Source organism: Salminus brasiliensis, chromosome 6, assembly GCF_030463535.1.
Source record: "Salminus brasiliensis chromosome 6, fSalBra1.hap2, whole genome shotgun sequence".
NCBI classification, from domain to species: Eukaryota; Metazoa; Chordata; class Actinopteri; order Characiformes; family Bryconidae; genus Salminus; species Salminus brasiliensis.
The window spans coordinates 19,971,341-19,996,304 of NC_132883.1; the positions used below are offsets into that span (position 1 = coordinate 19,971,341).

General features: G+C 44.0%; 1 protein-coding gene across 1 annotated transcript in view; it reads right to left on the bottom strand.

Annotated features, from left to right (window-relative positions):
- The window catches only part of fbxl17 (F-box and leucine-rich repeat protein 17), a 293,591-nt gene that overhangs the window by 73,558 nt on the left and 195,069 nt on the right, over nt 1–24,964 (bottom strand). The window contains exon 8 of the mRNA XM_072680973.1: nt 13,863–13,939. Coding sequence (XP_072537074.1) covers nt 13,863–13,939 — 77 coding nt within the window. The remainder of the gene's footprint in view (nt 1–13,862; nt 13,940–24,964) is intronic.

Here is a 24,964-nt window from a genome sequence, read left to right on the forward strand (position 1 = left end):
ACTGAAAAGATTTACCATAAACTTCTATGTATCTACAGTTGTAACTAAAGTTGCCCAGGCGACCACTTCTAGACTCAGGCAGGGGAAAAAATAACAAAAATAACACAAGGCCTCTTGGGGGCTCACTGTTTTAATGAGCCACTAAGAAAATTCACTAGTGTTTATAAAACACAGCGATACACAGTAGCGTTACATTACTTACACTCACCTGATCAGGGCCGCAAAACTGGAGCTGCATTAATTACAGATTAATGACTGGGTTGTACATACGGGAGCACTGCTTGAGAAAGGCCCAAAGCCTACTGGCATAAGAATGAACAGACTTCATTATACCTTGTTGCACGATCACTGATGTGTGACTGCTTTGGAGATTTATGAGACAGGAACATTTTTCTGTCTGCTGGTGGAATATCTTTAGCAGAGAGCTGAAAAGTCTTAAAAGTGGCCCTTGTCTACACTATACCTCCTGGACGGGGTTCACTTGGCTCTTCCGTGTAGATTCCTGGGAGTATATCGAGCTTATTGTAGACTTTTAGGTAAGCAGTGGTAAAGATTGACAGATGCCAAGACCTAAGCTCTCGCTTGTATAAAATTGGGAGTGTGGCAGGTATTGGGAAGGCGAACAATGGCTCTGTTATGAGTTGTTGAGAGATGGTTGGAATAAATTACAAAAAAAACGTTATTGCTGACATTTCAAAAACTTTTAATCATCTCAGCCAAGGAATGCCTTCTGAAAGAGAAACGGTTCCTTGACCAGCATAAAGGATGATCGTTCCTGTGGGCAGGGGTGCCAATTTGGTTTGACAAGTGAAGGGGACCAGTGTTCGGAGGCAGCAATTCAAATGAAATACTAGGTGAAGAAGTATTGCTACAATACTGCTTGTATGTCAATAGTAAGGCATATGAATAAAAATAATTTAGCATTTAGATTCGATGGTATTGCCCATTATGGTTATTATTGTCCATTGGGGTGCTGTAATTCTTGGTCCAATTTGCATGCTGTTATGAATATCTCAGTAAGGTAACTGACATGATAAAGAGAAAGGACTATTAATATGTGGTATTTAATAACAGTTGAATATGGTAAGGTTTGGAGAACGCCTCAAACTGTTGTATTCTTGTTTCTCAGCCAAAACTTGACAAAAGAAGACTGGGAAAAAACATCTAGCCTGGTCAGATGACTCTCTACGGACTTTGTGTTGGACGTTTTAGAAGGTTACTCCTTCTCCAATGAAGTCACTTGCTACTATGGAGATGCAAGATTTTCACCTGACAGTATAGATACAATCTCGAAAGCTGATTAACACTAACAAGCACATATAGCCTTTAGGTAGCAGACATTCTGAGAAGCTAATGCTGCATAGGTGGACTAAGTAGTGAGAAATCTTTAATACAAACAAAGCTAGCTGTTCAGATAAGAAGAACGCTGCTCAAATGCAGGCCTGTTTGCACAGCAGCTGGTTCTGCTGTGTTCTACTGCACACACCAAATAACCATATATCCCTCAGGTTACAGCATTCACTGCACAAGGGAAAGGATGTAGATACCAGTATATGTGTATGCTAGTGGTGTAGTGATGCACATATTAATACAAATTTATTTCCCGGTATGGGAGTTTCGGAATGATACGCAACTGTGAATCAATTACACACGTTCAAAAGTTTGGAATCTCCACCCAAGAATGTAGACTCAAGGCATTCAGCAATGCAAAACTAATCTGGTAGCAGATACTTGTTTAAACAAGTGTGTCAGTAAGATGCTGGTACAGTTAACCTAAGTATTCACCAGTATTTCTGCATCTGGGGTTCATTCACCAGCATTCTGTGTACGTGCATTCCCTGGATGCCCATTCAACAGGAAAGTGGATTGAGGCCTAACCTTCTGTAAGGTATCTGGAGGCAACCTTCTCCGCACATTTTAGTGAACTCCTTTCTTTAACACCCCCCCCCCCCTGCAAAGGGCATGTTAGGTGTGTTGGGAACAGAGAAATCACTAAAATGTGCATGGCAGGGTGCCCCCAGGACCAGGGTTGAGAAACACTGGTTCACAACACGGCCAGCATACTACACACTTCGCTGAGAACGGCTTCAGTAACTTCACTTAGAAGGCAAGTTGCGTGGATCGAGCAACTCGTGCAACACCGCGAGGAGCAGCCCGGTTTAAACCCCGCCTCTGAGATGCTGTGAGAGAGAGCCGGCTGGATCTCGCCATGTGGGCAGAGCGCGAGTCTGCATAGTGATGTGAGAGAGATCTTAGCCGGTCTGCTACCCTGGGAAGGGGCGAAGCTAGGTCTCCACTCGGAGCTGGAAGATGATAACCGAAGGAGAAGCTTCTGTAGTCCAGATATATCACATCTCTGTGAGGTCAGGTCTCAGCTTGAGGCATGATGTTGGGTGTCTATATATGGGCTGGTAACTCGATTACAGATATCTGAACCTCAGTAAAACCTGAAAGGTGTGTGTATTGCCATGGCAACGTAAACAAACACAGTGGTTAGTGCACTGCGCTACTGATGACAATGTTGTGGGTTCGATACCCGGACCCTTGAGACAGGCCCTAAATTTCTCTGCACCCTGGGCTGCCCACCGCTCCAGGCATGTGTGCTCACTAGTGTGCATGTGTGTGTCCAACACAAACAGTGAATATGGTTGTCTTATATCATGTCAGTCTGAGTGTATGAGTGTTTTATCATATTTCCGCTTTCTGCTGAACGTGCCACTTAACACCTAAGGTCAGTATTATACATAAAACATCAGGTAAGGTCAGTTTAACATGCTGTTAATGTGTGTTAGTTTCATGTGTCTTGTATTTTGCAGCATGTGTGCCGGCTTTGCCAAACGGTTTAGAGCGTAGGGACCCTACAGACAGCCTACTGTACACACTGCGACCATTCCAAATGGCTTTTCTCCATCGCTCTCTGATTCTCTACTGTCAGAAGTGGAGAAAAGAGAGTTAGAATACAGGAAGCAGCACATCTGCTGCTCTGTGTGCATGAACGCACAGGGGCATAGTGAAAAAAAAAAAAAAAAAAAAACACCCCAGAGTGGTCCAGTGTGCGCGCATGCATGTGTGTGTGTGTGTGTGTGCTTGCATGCGAGAGACAGGAAGAAGAAGAAGTGAGGCACAATCAATCATCGTCTCCTGCATTTAGTGTGGCCACCTCGGATGGAAGGGGAGGGAGGAGGGAGGCAGTGACATAGGCGTACAGTGGGAGGAGAAAATGAGTAGGGAGGGCTGAAGAGAGAGGGGAAACAACAAAAAGCAGGACAGTCGATGGAGGGGAGACACCCGGATACAGAGAGAGAGAAAGAGAGAGAGAGAGAGAAATACACAGGTGGTACAGCTATGCATACAGATGAGCAGAGAGGGCGTAAGAGTAAGAGACGAGGTAAAAGAGAGTTCGATATAAAGAAAGGGAGACATGGAGAGAGAGGGAGTGAAAGAGCAAAAAAGGACGAAGAGACGGAGAGAAAAGGATAGAGATAAAGAAAAGACTAAAGGACTGCATTTAAGAGAGATTAACCGAAAGAAACAGAAAGTGATGGAGAGTGAGAGCGGATGCAGAAGTGAGTAAGAGGCAGGACGAAAGAGACACATCAATACCCTTCTTCACATGACTAGTATCTAGACTGTATCCTGATTAGATTTTACCAACATACTTTTACACTTGGTATCAAAATGAAATGCATCTCCGGTTCCCCGGACTAAAATTCGGTTGCCTTGCGGGACAGAATCTGCAAATTAGCTCATTGAGCAGCAATTATTATTGGTATTACGTGGTTGTACTGGGAGGGGCTGTGGTTGTGGAACGTGTCTCATAGAGACGGATGCGTTCGCACTGCTATAACGTGGCTCAGATGCGCCTTAGGCCGCCTCCTAAAGTGGTTTGGGTGACGGGAATTGTATCTGGTTTAAATGAGAATTGGGTGTGTTTACACTTGCAGTTTTATGTGGCCTGGCCTCATCCAGATACGATCCTCACACTCAAGATGCATGAAGTGACCAGGTGTAAAAAGGGCTCATAGATGGACTGAGGGAGAAAGCGAGACATGGGGATAGAGGGAGTAGGTGAGTGAGTGAGAAAAAGAGAAAGAAACAGTGAGTGAGTAAAAGAGAAAGACATGAGAGAAAGAGAGAGAGAGAGAGAGAGGAAGAGACATGAGAGAGAGAGAGAGAGAGAGAGAGAGAGAGAGAGAGAGAGAGAGAGAGAAAATAAAAGGGACAAAGCGAGAGTGAAATCCAACTGCAAAGCAAGCGAGTGAGTGAAAAACAAGAGAGGGAGTGTAAGAAAAAGACAGAAAGAGAAAGAGTGAGAGAGAGAGAGAGAGAGAGAGAGAGAGAGAGAGAGAGAGAGAGAAGGGGAGAGAGAAAGAATAACAGACAGACCGTGAGTGAGAGCGAGTGAGAGCGAGAAAGAGAGAGAGAGGGAGCTGCTCCTTTCATTGAAAGCTAAAGCAGGGAGCTGCTCTTATCTGACTGTACTAAGAGGGCAAGATTACACGTCCAGCCTGCAGAGCCTTTTCTCTCTCAGCACTTAGCCCACACATACACACACTGCAATCCCATCCTCCATTTACACACACACACACGCTCATTCTCTCTCACAGCGTAGAGCAGAGCGGAGCGGAGCAGTGAGAGAAAGGTAGAGAGAATAGAGGGAAAGTGAGGCAGGAGGTAATAATGGCCAGCAGCAAAAGAGAATCAGTGTGCTATGAAAGAGGCGAGGGAGGGCCGGGGCAGGATCCCATGTAAATGATATTCTAATTCTAATCAATTTGGCAGCCCCATTGGACGGCAAATGCCAAGTATGATGTCAGTATTTCTGCGGTACCACATCCAAGGGGGACACACTGCCTGCAACTGTCCTCGGCTGTCTACATAAAAAAAAGAGAACGTGACCTTGTGTGAGATCAATACATAGCTTGTGATGAAGCAGAGTAGCTTTACAGAACTGCAGATCTTTACTCATAAACCTGTGGCTGAGGGCAACAGTGGCAAAGAACTTCTGAGAACTGACGACGGATACATTTGCTTTGCAGCCATAAATCTCAAGAGAGCGTTTGAGACAATGGTACAGAAAAATAGAATCAACATATGGCCTTGCTGAACTTCTAAATAAAGCATATAACCTAAATAAGTATAACCAGTAGTGGTCATTTGTTTTTATTAATGAAAAATGTGCAGGTTTAGTCTATGTGTAGTTATATCATTTTTTTTTTTTTTTACTTTAAACACTAATCATCCCTTTGAATCGTGACTATAACACACAGTGAAATCGAGCCGGGCTAAAGTACAGCCTCCACATGGCGGGTTAGTTGCAACAGTGTTACAGACAACAGGGAGAAATGCAAATCCATCCATCTACCCATCCATCCATTCATCCACCCAGCTATCAACCCAGCCAGCCATTAACCCACACAGCCATCCATCCATCCATCCATTCATCCACCCAGCTATCAACCCAGCCAGCCATTAACCCACACAGCCAGCCATCCATCCATCCACCCAGCTATCAACCCAGCCAGCCATCCATCCATCCAACCATCAACCCATCCATCTATGACATAATATGAATCTAGATGTTCACATTGTATCAAAATGTCATGATGAATGGACCAATAGAAATGCTCCAAAATAACCTGGAATAAAATCTTGACTTCCACTGATTGCTGGTTCGAATCCTGGGTCGTGCTGCTTGCCATCGGCAACCAGAGTCCGAGAGAGCGCAATTGGCCTTGTTCCTTCAGGGGTGGATTGATGGCACTTCCTCCCCACATCATCACTCCCAGTGGGATGTTGGTCAGAGCTAGGGAGCCGCTGGCCAGCAGCAGTTTGAAAAAAGGGGCGGCGGCTGGTTTCACATGCGACATCCCTCCTAGGGTTGGGGGCATTGCTAGTGAACAGGGATTGGGTAATTGGCCTTTCGAATTGGGTAGAGAATATTTTAATTTATTAGAAATAAATAACAAAACAAACAAATTTGTCACGTAGCCACCTGTTCCAATTAACACCACACTGTAAAAAGCAGTTGACTCCTTCAACTGAAAAAAATTACTTTACGTGGTAACAAGCAACTGAACAGGGCTTATTCAACTTTCCATCAAAAAAATGATTCATTCAAAGTGTATTCAAAATGTATTTTAGCCCATTCAATTTAATTGCTTGTAATTTTTTTTTTTACAGTGCACCTGGGGTAGTTCATTTTGCTAACTGCTGATCAACATCTCATTGGTTTGCGCCCCGTTCTCCTCTACTAGAAAATACTGTGATAAATCTGATAACTCTAAGCACAAACACACAGCAGCAAGAAATTCTTAGGTTTGGTACAGAGATCCACAACCTTCACACCCTCTCAAAACCAAGACTCACACAGGGCTCATTATGAAGACCAGGCACAGACATGTTTACTTCATATCAGCCAGCCTGTTAGCTCCACTACAAGAAGATTAGCTTTTCATGTATCTAATACTCATCCTGCTGGCTTTTTGTGTACCACAGCATGCAAGATCCTCCCTCCCTCAGTCTCCTCTCCTCCCTGATCCTGTGTGCGTATGAGTGTGTGTGGGTCTTACAGAGAATGATGCCTAGACAAATACGGTTGTCTATTTGTGTTTATTTGCCATCACAAAGGCTCGGCCTGTAAGTGTAGATTTAGTGCTCCTTCTTGTTTAGAGGGACAATAATGGTCAGGAGGTGCTTCTGTGGTTCAGGTGCTCATACAGCAACATTAAAAGCACTGGTACTGGTCGGATTTTGAGAAGACGACCATGAGTCAGGAGGAGTACCAATTAAACAGGTTTGAAAAAGCTTTCAATACACATGGAAAAGTCTGGTAGTACTACATTTTTCATTCCCTAAAAAAAAAGACTACACATATAAATATACTTAATACACGCTGGTCTTTTTTTGGTTTGTTTTAATACCACTTATTTTCCTGTTTTTTGCATGACTCTAAAATTTCACACAGTTTTTCTACTTCGTAGTTATGAGGCTCTTCAGGCCAGCCACCCGAGTAATTCTGAATCATGGCTCAGATGTTTTCCCAGAATTGGCGCCGGAGCGACTCTACATAGGAAGCTCAGATGTTTCCCTAGACCTTCTGAAGGAGTGACTCTACAATGGAAGCTCAGATGTTTTCCTAGACCTGCTGCCAGAGTGACTCTGGCAGCAGGTCCAGGGAAATATCTGAGCCTCCTTTCTAGAGTCACTCTGGCAGCAGGTCCAGGGAAATATCTGAGCCTCCTTTCTAGAGTGACTCTAGAAAGGAGGCTCAGATATTTCTCTAGACCTTCTGAAGGAGTGACTCTACATAGAAGGTTCAGATGTTTTCCTGGACCTGCCACCAGAACGACTCTACATAGGAGGCTCAGATGTTTCCCTGGACCTGCTGCCGGAGTGAGTCTACAATCGAGGCTCAGATGTTTTCCTAGACCTGCTGCCAGAGTGACTCTACAATCGAGGCTCAGATGTTTTCCTAGACCTGCTGCCGGAGTGACTCTACAATCGAGGCTCAGATGCTTTTCTAGACCTCCTGCCGAAGTGACTCTACAATCGAGGCTCAGATGTTGAGTCACATTGTGACTTGATTGTTTCTATGACCCACTGCCATAGTTACTCTGCATTGCGGGTGGGATGGGTCCTGGACGGAAATGTCTCTTTAACGCGGCTTAGTGCATGTTTTCCCTCCCTCTTATAAGGACTCCGTCTGGGTCAGCAAAGTGATTTTACACATGGGTCTGGGAAGTGTTTCCCCCTGCCTGCTGGGGAATTGTGTATGTGTTGTGTCTTTTTGTTGATAACATAGGGCATCCTTGAGTGCTCTATTTATAGAAGCATCTTATTTTGGCTACATTACAACTTGTAGGGAGACCACCAAACACCACCAAGTTCTATACAAATCTCAATTGAATGAACTGGCATACCCGTGATCGCAAAACTCCTCTGTGCACTTACGCACGGCCCATGCAAATGCTTCGGCGTTATGATTTACCGCTCATTGCTTTAACCTTTCAACTGAGAGAGTGATTTTACCAGACAGAAAGAGAGCGGCAGAAGGAAAATGTCATCGTGAATAGTAGCACTGACTCCTTCGCTTCACATTAATCAATGATACAACGCTAGTAAGAGACGCACTTTGACCCAGCACTGGGGTTTGCTTCTAATGTACCACAGAGAAACGACGATCAATGCAGCACATTAAGGCTGAACTACCTCAAACAGGTGAATCAGCAGAGGATTTCTGAGATGATTGGGCAATACCCGTTCTGCACAGCCTCTGTGCCAAGTTCAACTGAACACACGTCAATTATGCTCTAAAGCAGATGCATCAAGCAAAGGCCAACAAAATCAGAGACACCATTTAGATAAATGAGGGGGCCTCCAGCTAATTCCAGCTGCCAAATCAGAAGAGCAAGAGAGTGGGCATAGCACAGCTCATGCCGAACCTTTGTTGAATGTACAGCATGCTCCAACAAATACTGAAAACGTGTGAGGCTGTGGGTAAATATTTTGAGACGCTGTTCATTCAAGCTATCCCATTTTTAAGTGCCCCTTTTGACAGTGTTTATACCGGCACATGTATTTTGATGCGAAAACCAATTTGTCGGGAAATTTGTGGCCGTCAATAAACGATCCACATTTGGCGAGCGCAAGCTTAAGCTGCCACGTCCTCGCTTTGCTACTTGAAAAATGTCACTTTACTGCTGCCGATGGAACAAATGGCCTTTTTTTCTGTCCATTAGCGAGGTGAGTAGACTCGCAGTAGAAAACTGTGCTATCTTCTTCTGGCAGTCTTTATTCCCTTTATTCCCAGACTCCTTTGTTTTCCTTTCAAATAATGCTATGGCCTGTTTTAATCCACCGCCCCCCCACCACCACCACCTCCACCACCCCAGTCACAAAGTGGACAACAGCAATTTTCTGTTTCATTTGAGTACACTAAATCAAAGGCTTGCGGCCAGGCAGGAGTCTTTTAGCATTGTTATCAGAAATGTGCCACTGCCTCGGCTCTCTTGATCTTCTCCTGAAGCTGGCTGTAAAGAGTCAGGGGGGGGAAGGAAGAAAAAAAAGGAAAGACAGAGACGAGGAGGTGGGGGGATGACCCATAAAAGAGGTGAGGAGCACAGGAAGCAGGGCTTGTTCTTTTCAGGGGAGAAGAAAGAGCAGGAGTGGCTGGGACGCGGAGCCGAGAGCGAGGCTGACGCGCAACGTGAGGTTGCCGTGTAAATGGATCTGCTTTAGAATGTGCTGGAACACAGAAGAATGCGGCGTGGAAATTGGTTATTTAACCCAGGCCGTGCACCTGTGCATTAGGCACGCTCGGAGCGCGAGGAGACAGGCTTTTTTTTTTTTTTTCCTCCTTGCTCCACAATCCGCCGTGCCTGGAATGAACAGAGAACAGAGAACAGTCGGGCACGTAATGGGAACCAGCCTTATGCCACGCAATTCTGGCAAAGTTAACCTCACCACATGGTTCATTAAAGAATCCATCAATGGCGAACGTCAAGAGCATGCTTTTTAAACACATCTGTGTGGCTAGCGTGCAAACAGACTGACAGGTTTCATTTAAGGCCGGCATCCATTCGATTCACACTGCAAAAAAGACTGCTGTGTCAACGTAAGCCGGGCTTTCTCTGCACTTTCCTAACAAATGGAAGGAGCTCAGGCTTCGCTAGCGTAGTGCAGCAATCTGTCATCACATTGGCAAGCTCAGAGACTGCTGTTTCAATGCGATCTGCATTTTGATTGTACCCGATCACAGGCTAATTGAAATATCACAAACAAATCAGACTGACGACGCAATCTTAATGTGGTATCCTCCATAACCATAATTCTTCCTGACTGTGGGCTTTGATACCTACCATGTGCTATCCTACACTCTTCAAAATAAAGGTGCAATAGGTGCAATGCTATGGAAGAACAATTTTTGAAAGAGTTGTGAGGGTGAAGAGCCTTTATAAGGACTTCTGGAGACATTTCAAAGGGTTCTTCAATGGTTCTCCTATGGCATCGCTCAAAGAACCCTTTGTAGCACCTTTATTTTTAAGAGGTTTTATTACAGAACATGGCACATAAGGTACTGATGAGGCTAAAACCTTGGACTCAATTCACTTGAGACTCATGACTACTTGCCAAGCGAGCTTTGCATCTTGCAGCAGAAGCTGTAAAACAGACCAGCGACCGGTAAGTTCTCGGCCTGCTTCATGGGAACGTAGCTGAGGAGCGCAGAAGGAAGCCGGGTCCTAGCTGATTTTGGCTCCGTCCTGAAAACTAAATCAAACTCAATGAGGGCATAATGGTTGAAGCGCTGGAGAGGGAGGTGCGCCTCACTGCTGTAAACTGTAAATCCAGCCAGACCGGCAATGTTTTGAGCCTGTTGTCAACACAATTACTGACTGGCCAGCTCTAAAGGAAGACTTAATGGAAGCAGTGCTGCTAGTTGAGGCCTGGGAGCGAATGTGCTACTTCAGTACATTTCTACGAGAGATAGCTATAGAGTCCGTCCATTTCGCCTTCTATTTGTGGCAGGCTGTTCAGTTGCTCAGCTGTAGATAATGACAGGAATTTCATGTGCATTACAGAAGTGCACCCACTTTCAAGGGCCGGTAATTAAAAGCAAACATCCAGAAAAAGAACGGGGGAAAAAAAAAGAGCATCAGAACAGAAGAACATGGCAGCAGCCATCTCAAACCCACTCCTAAAAGCCATTTATAAAATTAATCAACATTGGCAAATGGAGAGAGAAGCAAAAAGGAGGGGGGAAAAAAAGCCAGCAGAGCTTGGCAGATGCAAAGGCTCATTTCTATTACCCAGTTTATCAAAAGCAGTCCAGGAAATTCAACAATCATTCAATTAGGAGGAAAGACAAGAGGAACAGACGTATTTGCCGCTTTCTCAAATAGCTGTATCGCTTGACAGCGGCTTGAGCCGGACACACATTAGCCCTACGAGGCCCTGGGTTCTTCCTAAACGCATAGATCAGGTATCCTCAATTAATCTTGTTTAAGTGATCAAAAAGGTGAAACAAAGAGATGTTTAAAGCGCATTCCACAACGTCATTAGTGTACAGTTGTGAACTTGCGGCCATTCATCAAGCCATGGGGCTCGGGGGCTCGATGTGGTTTCAGATGCAGGGGCTGATGGTAGACCGAGGCGATTACGGTCAGGATTAGTTCTGCTGAGATAAAACAAATGGCCAGGAGATCCTGGAGCGAGTCCACGCATTAGTATGGTGCTTATATATAATTACCTTAAGTGGGCTGAAAATACATTAGGTCGAGTATCTGAGCTTACCCAGGGGAGGAACGCTTTAAGCCCACATTTTTGGTGAGTAATTTCAGCAGTTTCTGTGGAACCTAGACCCTGCGTTCTGCTATGATGGCCAATTCCCAGCATGAACTATGAACTGACATCTTCTTGAGGGAGCCTAGGCAAGTTCCAAAGCTCATACCGATAAGAGCTATGATGCACGCTAGCTTTGACCAAGCTAAAAGTGACATCCAAAGATCTCACACAGGTGCCCTTGAAAGATACGCGCCAAAAGGCGTGAAGTAAAATCACCTTCGGCACGATGAACTGAAAACATCTTGAGCCATCTTCCAGGGCTCAACCAGATCATACTGATAAAAGCTCCATGCTAAAACCCAGAAGAACTCACACAGGTGCCCTTGAAACAGAGGAGCCAAAAAGTGTAGCTCGAAGTCACCTTCAGAACGATGAAATACAATCTTTTTGAGGGTGACCAGTCACTTTCAAAAGTTCCGATTTGGCCATCAAGCGAGCAGAAATGCTAATGAAGTGAAAGATTCTGTGAAAAGTGGCTATTTGTGGCCGAACACTACAGGGCTGGACGTCCGTAGTGATTGCTTGAGAGAGTGAGCGGCCCATGCCAAGGCAGCTGCAGCCTAAAGCCCAAATCCTGTCCCTAACCCCTTGCCTGGCACAAAGTATGCTCAGGGGACAGGATTTTCTGTGCGCCCCTCAAGTAGATTTGCACATGTCGGTCCAGTGTGTCGCAGGTAAACGCATAATGCTTTGGACTGGTGGTCAGTTTTTTCAGAATTGCTCAGCTTGCCAATAATTATGAGGGTAAACAACAGGCAAGAGGCATTTATAGTGAATTGGGTTGGTCTTCGGTCTTTACATATCCGGGCATTTCTCCAAAGCATACAAATGCCCTCATTCACCTGTAAAGTGAGTAAGTTTACTGCAGTGGAAGTAAATTTAAAACGCACAGTAAACCAGCACTGTCCAGCAAAGTCAACAAAGTTGCTGAGCATCTCGTGTTACCAAATATCTCAGCAACACAGTTGGTCCGTGCTTGTCCTCATTCCCCTCGGCTTTAACGGGCACTGCCTCCGCAGGCTGCCTGAGGCAGAATGACAAGAGACTCGGCACAGAGTTTCTCCTTGAGAGCTTCTGCCTTTATGTGCCAATAAAAGCCAAATGTGTCACCATTACCTCAGGCGGAGGACAGGCACAGGCCACTTCCCTTCCCCCCTGCATTTCGATACACAGCCGACATGAAGAATGTCCCAGCTGAGCCACTGTATGTTGGGTGACAAAGACTCACTCACATCCAAATTACAATCTGTCACCATGCGCCTGCACGGCATAGCTATTGTCTGCTTATGGCAGAAAGTCAGCTGGAAAGCCAGGAGCCCAGGCAATTACCCAAACCAGGCTCTCTGACAGCCGACCTCACACAAATACTGCACCATTTGTAAGTGTGGTCAAAAACACTGATATCTCAAAACACACCGAGTCAGAAAACTGGAAACCATTCCAACACTCATTTTCCATAGTATTGAACAATGATCAATACTTTACTATCAATACTTTACTAATTTAAAGGTGTAATGTAATGCATTTATTGAGTATTTTAGTAGTTCTTTGATAACATAAAGTTAAGAAATGCTCAGCTCATGTTATTTTGCACCAGAAGCTCTGCTCTTATTAGCGGGTTTATGACACAGGGATGGCCCACAGCAGCCACACAGCATAGCCTGCCTGGCCTGGCCTGGCCTGGCCTAGCCTAGCCTAGCCTAGCCTAGCCTAGCCTGCCACTGTTTTTAGATCTGTAACAAAAATAATTCATAAAATCGGACAGTGTAGCTGTCCTCTCTGGGTCCACTCAGTGTCCAGTTTCACGGTGTACCATAAGCTAGCTGATAGGGTAAGTACCCACTCAATTTACTGGGTTTATGGTAGCCATTAAGTTTAGCTTTCAAAGGCTTTTGCTAGTGGCCTAGACACTTGTTAATTTTGGGGATGTAAATAAAAGTAGTCCAGACTGTTACGCAAGCTCATTCATAACCACTGCTATGTAAATATAGTTCTTGGCTTGTATCGTATGGCTCTAATGGTAAAAAAAAAAGAAAAAGGTTCACGTTCATGCGCCAATATTTGTTTATGTAATCTGTCAATTGTAAAGGGGTCACTTTTTAGGGCAAAAATGTAAGATCCCGCCATCTCCTTTACTGTGTTATAATGGTACATGGTACCAAATATTAAAGTATTGTATCAAAGTGGGAAATACACTAAGATATATATATATATATATATATATATATATATATATATATATATATATATATATATATATATATATATATTTTAAGTAAGTCCTTGTTCTTCTCTATCAAATCCTGAGAAACTAACTTACTCTTCTCCTGTAAAGTTACCATTTCATAGACACAGGATTTTCTTATGACAGTGATAAGACTATATTAAAAATAATAATAAAATGGTGTCAAGCTGAGTCATGGGCCTTAAGCAGAGGAAGATTAATGCAGTTTGACATGTTGCGAATTCCGTCTCCATCTGCGCCTGAAGACTGATGAGACGCCAAAATATTGCCTTACCATAGTCTGTTATCTTGCATGACACTAAGTACAGCTCTTTGAGACTTCTTCCCTCCTTGGCGATGATCTCCACACATCTGTAAAACAAAACAATAGGGGGGGGAGAAAAGGGGTCAAACAAGAGTCCAGACCTTTAGAGATGACAAAAAGTTTCTAAAGGTCAGCACAACAAATGAGTCATGCTTTACTCCAGCTGATATGCACGCACAGGCAGACAGCAGCAGAAGGTACATCATCGCCGCTCGCTCGTTCCCACGCGGCCGGCTATTAATGCAAGGGGTCGCATTTCCACCACCTGAGCTTAATTACATCACATGTACTTCTTAGTGACGGTGTCTAACATCTTTGTGATTAAACGTGACACTCAGGCAGGCTTTTCTTCTTCACTGATTCAATATCTGCTCTTCAAGGAAAAAAAAAGGGGGGTGGAGGAAAAAAGGGGGTCGGCAAAGAATTAAAAATTTAACCGAATCTGCTCTGATTAAAAACTAAAGGGCTTCCACATGGAAAAGGGCCTCCGTGCCGAGACTCCCGATGCGCACTTCAAAGGTGTACTGGAAGCTGTGTCCATGTTCATACCAGTCTCTCGCAGGCTCACGGGACAGCGAGGGCACACAGGAGCGAAGCAGGGGAGATCAGTTAGGCCGTAAAGTGATGCCTTTTAAATGCTTTTAATGAGCAGTGTGTTAGCAAAAACAAATTCTAAACAATCTGTTTGACCCCATTAACCTCCAGAGGAAGCGCAGTGTGGAACGCCCACTGCATGCCTGTTTTTTTTAACTCTAATCCATCAGCGCAGCTGGCAGAATTTTGGTCTCGACCAACTACGGCATACAAACCTGAATAGGACTCTGATATGTGCGTTACCTTGTAGCCTGAACAATAAAAATCAGGGCAACAACAACACAGAGCAGATGTGTGTTTGGACATGTGATGAATTTAATGTCAGATAGGAAATAAGCTAATCATGTCTCTATATGTAATTATGCTGGACAAACTGGTCATGACAGGGAAAATGATTTCCTCCAAGCGCGTCGACTGCCCGCCGGTGGCTGACTTGGCATGTGTTTGCCCTCATCCTCCTAGTGTCTGGAGCACCGCTAGTGCATGGGGGCGCTACGAACGGGTGGGATAATTGGGAAAAGGGAGGGGGATAAATAAATGATGGACTGGCAGATACAGTTAGGAGAGTGTCTAATCATGCTGTGTTTTCTGTGCTTAACTGCACATTAGAAGACTTACAAGAAACACGGTTTACTTGCTAAATGCTTCCCCTAAGTACAGATCGTACCATCTGCTCCAGTTCGCTGATCCAAAAGGTCCTATTTCAGTGAGGACAATTGAGTTTGAGCCTCGTTCCTTGCGAAAGGGCAGACCTCTTGGCGCTTCGGCTTTAAACCACAGCGCTCCTCCTTACTTTCCATTTCCTCTTTGGGTTTTAGTTTAAAATGTGGATGATGAGAAAAGGAAAGAAAAAAAAATATCTGCGAAACGGACTCATATTGGATCTTGCTGTAAAAAGACCATCGAGAAAGTCATTGTTACTCCATCAACCCAAGAAATGGGGCTCTTTCTAGGTTCGCAATCTAATGTACGGAAACCATTTTGGGGCACTAATTGCGTTTCCACATCTCCAAAGAGGCACTTAACCCTAGTGAGAGCACCGCTGGCTCTGCTGGCGCCGGGCCGGTCGTTCTACCCTGGCCCAGGAACCTGAGAGGAACCTCCCGAAAGCATCTTGTAATGACTTCGTATCGTAATGTCCCATTGAGATATCGGTGTTCTGCCGTTAGTGACAATCAAGGACCTGCAAATGAGCACATCCATCGTAGAAAAAGGATAAGGAGGAGGGGGGGGGGGCGAGAAGGCCTTGTTCCCCTCAGAGAGCTTGTTATGGAGCACCCCACACTTAAGGGTTAGACCAAACCTAATTAGGATTGACATCAGCAAGGAGTGCTGGCACTTTTATGGGCAGCTTGAGCCTGATGTTGAAGACGTGAGTTGAGAAGCAGCACGGCTGGACCATAATAAAAGCAGCTGGCATGATGGAAATGAGACAAGCTTACATCCTGGGAATCACAGAGTGGTTCATGTGATAGTGAAACACTGCCGATTTGAGTGCTTAGCTATATACTAGTGACCAGAGCGATATTCAGGCCACAGGTCCGACAATTAAATACATGTTACTATTTTAAATACACTGACCAGCCATAACATTAGCATTAGCAGCCAAAACATTGATTGGGTGGGATGTATTAGGCATCAAGAGAACAGTTTTTCTTGAAGGTGATGGGTTGTTAAAAACAGGGCAAATGAGCAAGCCTAAGGATCTGAGCCACTTTGACAAAGGCCAAACTGTGACTGCTATGGTCAGAACATCTCCAAAACATCAGGCAGGTCTTGTGAGGTGTTTTCAGTATGCAGTGGTCAGTACCTACCACAAAGTGGTCCAGAAAATGACAACCAGTGAACCGGTGACACCTAAAGCTCATAGATGTGATCTGTGGGGGCCCTGCCTTACAACTTACAGGGCTTAAAGGATCTGCTGCTAACGTCTAGTGACAGACAGCACAGGAGGACTTCAGGGTCTTGTGGAGACCCTGCCTCCACAGGTCTTCACAGGTCAGAGCGGCACAAGTGGGACCTACTCAGAATCAGAGAGGTGGTGTTAATGTTATGGCTAACTGGTGTAAGTAGGTCTCACACTTTTCAGCTGATTTATTGAGGATATTGATTGTAAGCTGTTGCAGAAGCCAAATCGAACACACTAAACCTGCTTGAAAACACACACACAGACACACACACACACACACACACACACTCTTAAAAATAAATGTGCTACAAAGTGTTTTTTGAGCGATGCCATAGAAGAATCATTTTTGGCTCCACACCATTTTTGAAAAAGGCATGTGTGTAAATAGGTAAAGAACCTTTACACCCACTTCTTTAAAGGTTCTTTACCTATTTAAAGGTCCCCCCCTTAAAAAAGTGGTGCCATGACTAGTAGAGGCAGATCACGAAACAAACATGGATGTACAGTAGCTTGCTGCAGCTATTGTTTCAGCCACTGTTTGTGCCGACACTGTAAAGATTTATGGGAGGGTCATGGATGTGAGTCATGATCCTTAGGTTCTAGGATTCACAGTATACTCTTAGAACAGGCATTCCACCTGTGCACCAGTTCTAAACTTGATTGACTAAAAAACAAACATCTTTAATCTTTGTTTAGCTGCTGTATTTACTGTCCCGCGCTCTTAGTGGTCATTGGCTGTTCATTGGTGGGATCAATTCAAGTGATTAGCCGGTGTACACTACTACTTTACAGCGTGGGGGATGTGGACAAAGCAATCAGATGTGTTTGAAATGCTAATAATTAGAGGCAAATCTGGCAAATCAGGCCTCGACTTGACTGTAAAAAACATGTATCATGTTCCATCGTAATAGAACTTCAACTATTCAAGCTTTACAAATTCTCTGACTCTCCAAATCTTGTTCCAACACTTACAGGTCCATCTAAGCAATATTGTCTAAACCGATGTAATCAATGCCTACAAAAGCCTATGAGTGTTGCTGCCAACGGCACTGGCAGTGCCGTACGGGTGGAGGGAACAATGGATTCCACAAAATACCAGCAAATCCAGGATGCAAATGTCAAACCATCTGTGAAAAGGCTGAGGCTGGAGAGATGATGCCTTCTACAACAGGATAATGATCCAAAACATCCCCTATAATCCACCATGGACTACTTAAAGACACACTGAAGCTTCTGGAATGGCATTACAGTCCCCTGTCCTAAACATTAATAGACAACAGACACGCCTTAAACCCACTGTGAATGCGAGACCCAAGAATATCTCAGCGCTAGAGACCTTCTGAGAAGAAGGGGCATGTTTATGAAAATAATATTCATCATAACATAAACATTATGTGCACAGACGTCCATTTTATATAACTGCTGTTCCTGAACGGTTTCTCTTTTCCAAAAGGTGTCCCTGCTAAGTGAGATCCTTCTCCCCTTGTTAGCATTGGCCAGCCATGACTCGAGGCCTTGATGTCCAATAAAGGGACATTAAAGCAGTTTCCATGACAACAAAGACACTCCACCGTCAAGCAATTAGGCCACATGTCAGAGCCGAGCTGGGGGAACTGAATAAGTGCAGAAGGGAAGCGAAGAGGAAAGGGAGAGCTAATCGCTAACTTAACTGACAGCAATCAAAGGACAACACACAGAGAGGCATAGAAGTGCTGGTCACATGGTACGTATGATGTGTATGATGTGGAGGTTTGCCCTCTGACAGTGCATAGCCTAGTCAGATTTGCACAAGCATGTAAAGCTAAAGGCTACAATCAAGCTAAAGACACGGGTGAAGATACGGGACAGATGCTGGAGGTCTTCGCTTTAAAGCATCATTATGCGACAAGTGTTACTCGCGCTTCGAGCGGCCACTAAAGGACACGCTGTACACATGCATTTCTGGACAAGCTGTGAGATACAAAGTACAAAGTGTTATACACAGTTACCCAGAGTGGAAACGAAAGAGACCCTATTACAGGTCAGTGGGAGCATCAACACGATCCTTAGGGATCTTTGCTGTGTTGTCTGTCTCTGTTGTTGTAGACAGAAGCTAAATGGTACCTTAGAAATGGATGTTGGGCATCAGTTGTGCTTCAATGCTTGACTACAGTCCCAGCTGAGCAGATTATAAAAAACACTTTCAGGTCAAAAGTTAGTTTACAGAGACAGTGAGAGTTTGTCACACTGTTAACAAGTCTGTGTTAAAAGACAGAGAGAGAGAACGAGACAGAGAGAGAGAGAGAGAGAGAGAGAGAGAGAGAGAGAGAGAGAGAGAGAGAGAGAGAGAAAGAGGGAGAGTGAGACACAGAGAGAGAGAGAGAGAGAGAGAGAGAGAGAGAGAGAGAGAGAGAGAGAGAGAGAGAGGGGAAGGCTAGGGGGAAGCGAACAGATCCGTAGTAGATGTGTGAGCGTTTGTATATCTGTGTGTGAGAAAGAGAGAGAGTGAGACAGAGAGAGAGAGAGAGAGAGAGAGCGACAGAGAGAGAGAGAGAGAGAGAGAGAGTGTGTGTGAGAGCCTCTCTGCAGGGGTCAGTGTATGTTTGCGTCTGTGTCAGCGTGCTGTCGCGCAGAGTCGAGGAAAAACAATAATAAAGCTGTCAGCTGTCAGGTGGCGGAGGTAAATGAGAGACGCATGGACGGCCCCCGCCACCCTGCGTCCCTCGCTGCAGCTCCACAGTTACGGCACTGACCCAGATGGAGTGACGGACTTCGGGTCCAGCAACTCCTCAGCATGACCCGGATGCCCACAGGTAAAGGCGAAGGCTTTCTCTCAGCCTCTCCCTCAGGCTGCGCTGATTGCTTATTGCTCAGGTCCATTCTCTCTGCCTAGACAGCGAGGTCGAGCGATGCAATTTTTTTTATTGTATCATTCAACACTTATGATGAAATTTATTGTTGCATTTCCTAAAGCTAACTTTTAATGTTAAGGTTAATTGTGGTGTAATACAACGAAATGTGGCCTGATCGCACTCTAAGTCACAATTCTAGACAAACACAGTCTACCTAAACTTGTTAGACTGTGTTAACGTCCACAGTGCAGGCTAGAAAAAGTAAGTGCACCTCTGAGCTGATGACTTCTCAAAGAGCTAAATTCCAAAAGGTGTTTAAGTTTAGGAGATGAGCCTGGAAGGCTACAAGAGACTCTGTCTGATGTTCAGCTACTAGAACACAGATGCTAAAGGTCTTCACTTTAAAGCATCATTAGGCGACAAGTGTTACTCACAATGTGAGCCACCACTAAAAGACACGCTGTACCGTGCGTTTCTGGACAAGCTGAAAGATGCAGAACCGTCACTGAAGCTAAAAGAAGCAAGTGTTTTCCTGCCAGCTTCTCCAGAGTTAGCCAGCGTGGAAATGGAGGAGACCCTATTACAAGTCAGGGGTGCCTCAACATGAAAAAAGTGGGAAATGTCTCTGTTGTGTCTTTCACTGTTGTTCTAGATAGAAGCTAAATGAGCAAACATCCACAGTGCAGGATAGAAAAAGTACGTGCACCTCTAAGCTGATGACTTCTCAAAGAGCTAAATTCCAAAAGATGTTTAAGTCAAGGAGATGAGATCGGAAGTGTGGGTTTCACAGGTGCTTTGTCCATTCAGTAAAGACACACACATCCTGTTTACTGACTAATCTGTTCCTCTCAAGAAAGACCGGTTAGAGTCAACCATGCCTCAATGCAAACAACTTTCAGAAGACATCAAAAGACAAGTTAAAGACACACATGAAACTGAAAACTAAAAAAAAAAGGCTAAACCTTGGTTTACTTCAATCCATGGTTTGACAAATTGTCTACAAACGTTTTAATCGAGGCATGGTTCATCTTTATGCGGTTCACTTACTTTTTCTAGCCTGCACTGGGGTTAACTCAATGTGAAAGATTGTGTTGACTGATTATATAGATTGCGTTTGTTTGTAACTGTAACTTGGACAACAATCAGACCCCATTATTATTAATAACCAATGCAGAAATCCAAGGAAATTCTAAAGGGTTCATATACTTTGTCTTGCAACTACATATGAAATCATCCAGAGAGGATTTAAACTATGTAGGGCTAGGAACATCCATCTATCCATTCATTTATTAAAATCTAATCCAATTCAAATACACTGTATGTGTAAAGCACTTTTCACAGGTCTAAAAACGAAAATGTTTTACAACAGACCAGGTTCAAGCCGAATGATGAGTGGCAAGAACATAACATAAACGCCCTCAGAGCAATGGATAAAAACTCTTCAAATGAAGCAAAGCTAATCCTGAAACCAGCATAACTGCATAACACTGACATTATTTATCACTCTTTCCATTCCATTTTGTATAGCCGAGCATTCTATGCCGGGACGTGAAATTCCAGTTTTTGGTGGTTAACTATAATTCAAAGTTTGGCTGTGGATTCATCCAGTCGTGACGATGTTATCATCTGAATAGTAAGAGCCCCTTCTGCTAAAACAGCGCAAGAAGTTCCACAGGACTCACACAGAGCTGAAACTCTCGGAAATCTCTGCTCTCGTCTGGTACTCCAAGCATTCAAATGGAAGAACCACCATGAGCTCAGACGCGAAAGACGGCATTAGTGCTAATGTGTTTGCGTACAAATGCCTCATATGCCTATAAAGCTCTGACTTGTGCAACAGGAGTTGTTGCTCCATCACATGCAAAGGGATACACTACACACTGAGTAAATACACATGCTCTAAAGATGAACACTGAAAGTAGCAGCTCTCTGAATTTCACTCCCTTTCCATCGACACACATTGCCACCTACAGTACTAGAAGCAGAAATTAGTCCCTAAACAATATATTAATGTCATGTATTGGTTTGAGTGATGCATATAAGATTGTAGTGGCCTCTACCCTTCCTCTTCATCAGTTACATCAAGTTTTTTTTTTAAATGTAATGAAACTTCTTTGCCTCGACCTCAACAGACGGATTGCTCAACAAGTTCAGGGCGGTGAAATGTCGTTTCAAGCTTGGCCATAGCTGACAATTTAACAATTTGTGAAATATTGAGACCATACATTTGGTAGCACAGGCAGTTCATGTGTAAAAACAACAAAAAAAGGTCACATTTATGGCTTCGTGCCATTTACACCTCGCAATGTGAACACCGCCTTCCTCTTTCCTCTGGCTCGGAATGAAACAGGACTAAGCAGTGGACACCGCAGACATGGGGGTGTGTGTGTGTGTGATTACTGTCTGCAGGCGAGATTTCATAAATACAGCAAATGCTGCTATTAAGGAAACAGCATAATGCTTAAGATGCATGAGTGTTTGCTTTTTATTAGACTGATGCTCAGACCACTTTCTTCCAGGGCCAACAAACATGACGCATGCTTTCCTCTTTGTCTGTGTCTCATATCAGAAGGCTTCGAGTTAGTCTTTAGCATGGCTGCCACGCAATTACACGGGATAGAAGTCACTGGATACAGCAATCAGGTTCCTGGAGCGCAGGTCTGCTCAAACGCTTGCTTGAGCCTAGGCAATGAGACACGAAGGCAGAAGAGTTAGCGGACTGTTACAGGCTGGACCAGCATCAATCATGCTGGAAAGTACATTGTCTTAGCAGTACCTGCATTACCCGGCAGATTTCAACACGCAACGACTCTGGGTGAAAAATGTGCTTAAAGAAAAGCCTTAAATTCCACATTTCTAGAAGCCCTTACAACCCTGACAAAGTGCTTACAAACAGCTGGGAAAGAATTTTCATGGAACGCACAGGTAGCATCAATGGCTTCATGAAAACAGACCATTTCATAGCTTCATATAAAACCACGGCCGGACATCTATGCAAGGCTCTCCACTTCAATAGAGGTCCTTGCAAAGTGCCTTTTGTAAATACTGTACACTGTAACGAAAAACAACAACAGCTGATTCAGGATTTTCAGTCACTGAGATAAGGAAGTCTGCATTACTTGTCATACCAGTCAGGTCAACAGATTTCATCGCACATGGATGAACCCTACAGGGCCTCTAGGTCTTGCTTTGCACAACGCTTCCACACAGTTTCTGAAACAATTTCCCAATTGGCTCCTGGCATCACGTATATGCACACTGGGCATTTCTCTGCCCACCTTCACTCACAGTCCGTGTGTAGTCGCTCTCCGCAGGCTACCCCCTCTTAGGCATGCAGTTGTATTTTATGTAATAGTTGACTGCCTGGCTTCAGTGCTAAAGGCTGTAAGAGCAAGCTATCATTTCTGAATTGCTGAGTGTGACTATGCTGTCCAAGTACTGCAGTGTTCAATCATGTATTACTGCGGATCATAGTTCTTAACAGTTTTAACATTTAAAAGAAACAACCCCCCCCCCAAAAAAAAACCCAAAAACACCAGTTTCTAAACCATTGTTTTCACAACAATTTCTGATTTACAGTGTAGATACATAAAAGCACTATCTGATTCAATTCTACAATATTAAACAATATCACACTGCCTGGCAGTCATTCCTCAGAAAAAGCACAGAACAACACGGACAGAAAGGCTACAGTGCATTGGTAGAACGTAGACGGGCTCCAGTCAAAGACACAATTCGATCTGTTTTATAAGAAAAAAAAAAGTAATAAATAAATAAGAGGCAAAAATTATTGTCTCTCTCTCTCTCTCTCTCTCTCTCTCTCTCTCTCACGCCCAGAAAGAAGACATTCGAGAGGACGGGGGGGGAATAAATAATGAAACAAAAACAATAAGCGCCGAACACAAAAGGCCGCATTTAATCACAAAGAATGCAGATAGCCAGTCAGACAACAGACAGCATTTCTCTGGCAGCATCGCGGGACAATGGAGAGAGTGAGAAAGGCAGGAACGAAGAGCAAGAGTGTTTAAAAGGTGCATACAAATCACACACAAAACGTCAAGGCCATGAACACACCATTCAGACACCCAGCAATTATCCCATGCTATTTCTCTGATAAAGAAGTAAGAAATGAGAAATGTTGGCTTTAACAGAGGAGAGAGTGGAAAAAAAAATTGATAAATAGAAAGAGACCAACTCAACTAGACTCAAGGTCTCCAAAGGGTAAAGGCATTAAAAAAAAAAAAAAAAAAAACACACACACAGTATAGCCTATAAATATATCTGAGAACTTCAGTCTCCGGGCCTTAATGAAATGGAAGGGTGGGAACCCCTCATCAAAGCGGAGTACAGCAAAGCCTTTTTATGCCACAGACAGAGCGCTTGGGGAAATTATTTGCGTAGTAAATTTTACTTTATACGTTCCCATAAAACAATGCACACCGCGGCAGACGTCGGCATCTCCGACAGCATTCCTCTTTTCAGCTTTGTTGACACACACATACACACAAGCGCGCGCTCGTCGATTTCATAAAGGGTCGTACGCAGTACAATGAAAGGTTCGGTTTGTTTAATCAGCCTTTTCTGAAATAAGCGGCCAGTAGCAGTAATGCATGTAGATCACTCAGAACTGAGGCCATGGCTCAGCATCTTTGTTACAATCCGAGAAGATTCATTTCCTTCCCAGCGTTTGGCAAATCCACAAGAATACACCGGCTTTCATTTATCTAATTTATTCCCTTTGCTTCTGTTCATCTAATGCAACTTTAGCACATATTTAAAAGCTTTGGACCATCGTTCTTGAGGCCTGTCAACAACCGGGAACGAACAAGGAAGCCAAATGTGCTCACCAGGCTTCTCCTATACACTGATTATTAGTGGTTCCCCTTCAGATTTGCTTTCTAGAATTGCGCATTGCAGTACTAATAGAGTATTACAGTATTACTAAAGAACTGCTTATTAACTGACTAACTGCTGTGAGCGCATAGGCACGTCAGCCTGTAGATTTTGCAGCCCATATCGTCTGCAAGGCATTGCCAAACCCTGTAAAATTGTGCCAACAATACATTCAGAGCCTCTTTTAACTGTGCCCTTCAATCTGCATGAACATATATGCTACAGTGTTGAAGATACATGATGCTTCCCTTTTTATTGGATGCACTGTGATAGTTTCTGAGCATGCATAATTCATAATTAATAAGAGACAAGTGAAGTTGGTTTTCCTATTCATTCAGGTTTTCTTACTCAAAATCAGAGTTTGTGGCCTTGTAGCTTTGTAAAATAACGGATACATAAATCAAACGCAACACCATCAATGCCACAAGTAAAACCTGCATCAGTTACTAATAGAAATGTGGTCTGATTGTTAGCCAAATCACACGTTTAGACAAACACTAGCTAACTAACTTAACAAGACAAAACTAGTCCATGTACTGTTCATATCTTTAATTGAGCAAATTTAGTAGACATGCTTAGTGCAGGCTATAAAAAGTAAGTGAACCTGTAGTCCGCCTCTACACGTTATTAACCACCTCCAGCAAACTGGAGTTCTTGCGCCTGCAAATACGGCTTGAGGACGGATTATTTGAGACTCATTCCTGCCTGCAAATGTGTTTCAGATCTTCGATATTTCTGGGCGCCTTGCTTGCACAGCCTTCTTCAGGTCATGCCACAGAATCTCGCCAGGGTTGAGGTCAGGACTCAGCCATTCTAAAACATAAGTCTTCTTCTTTTTCAACCAT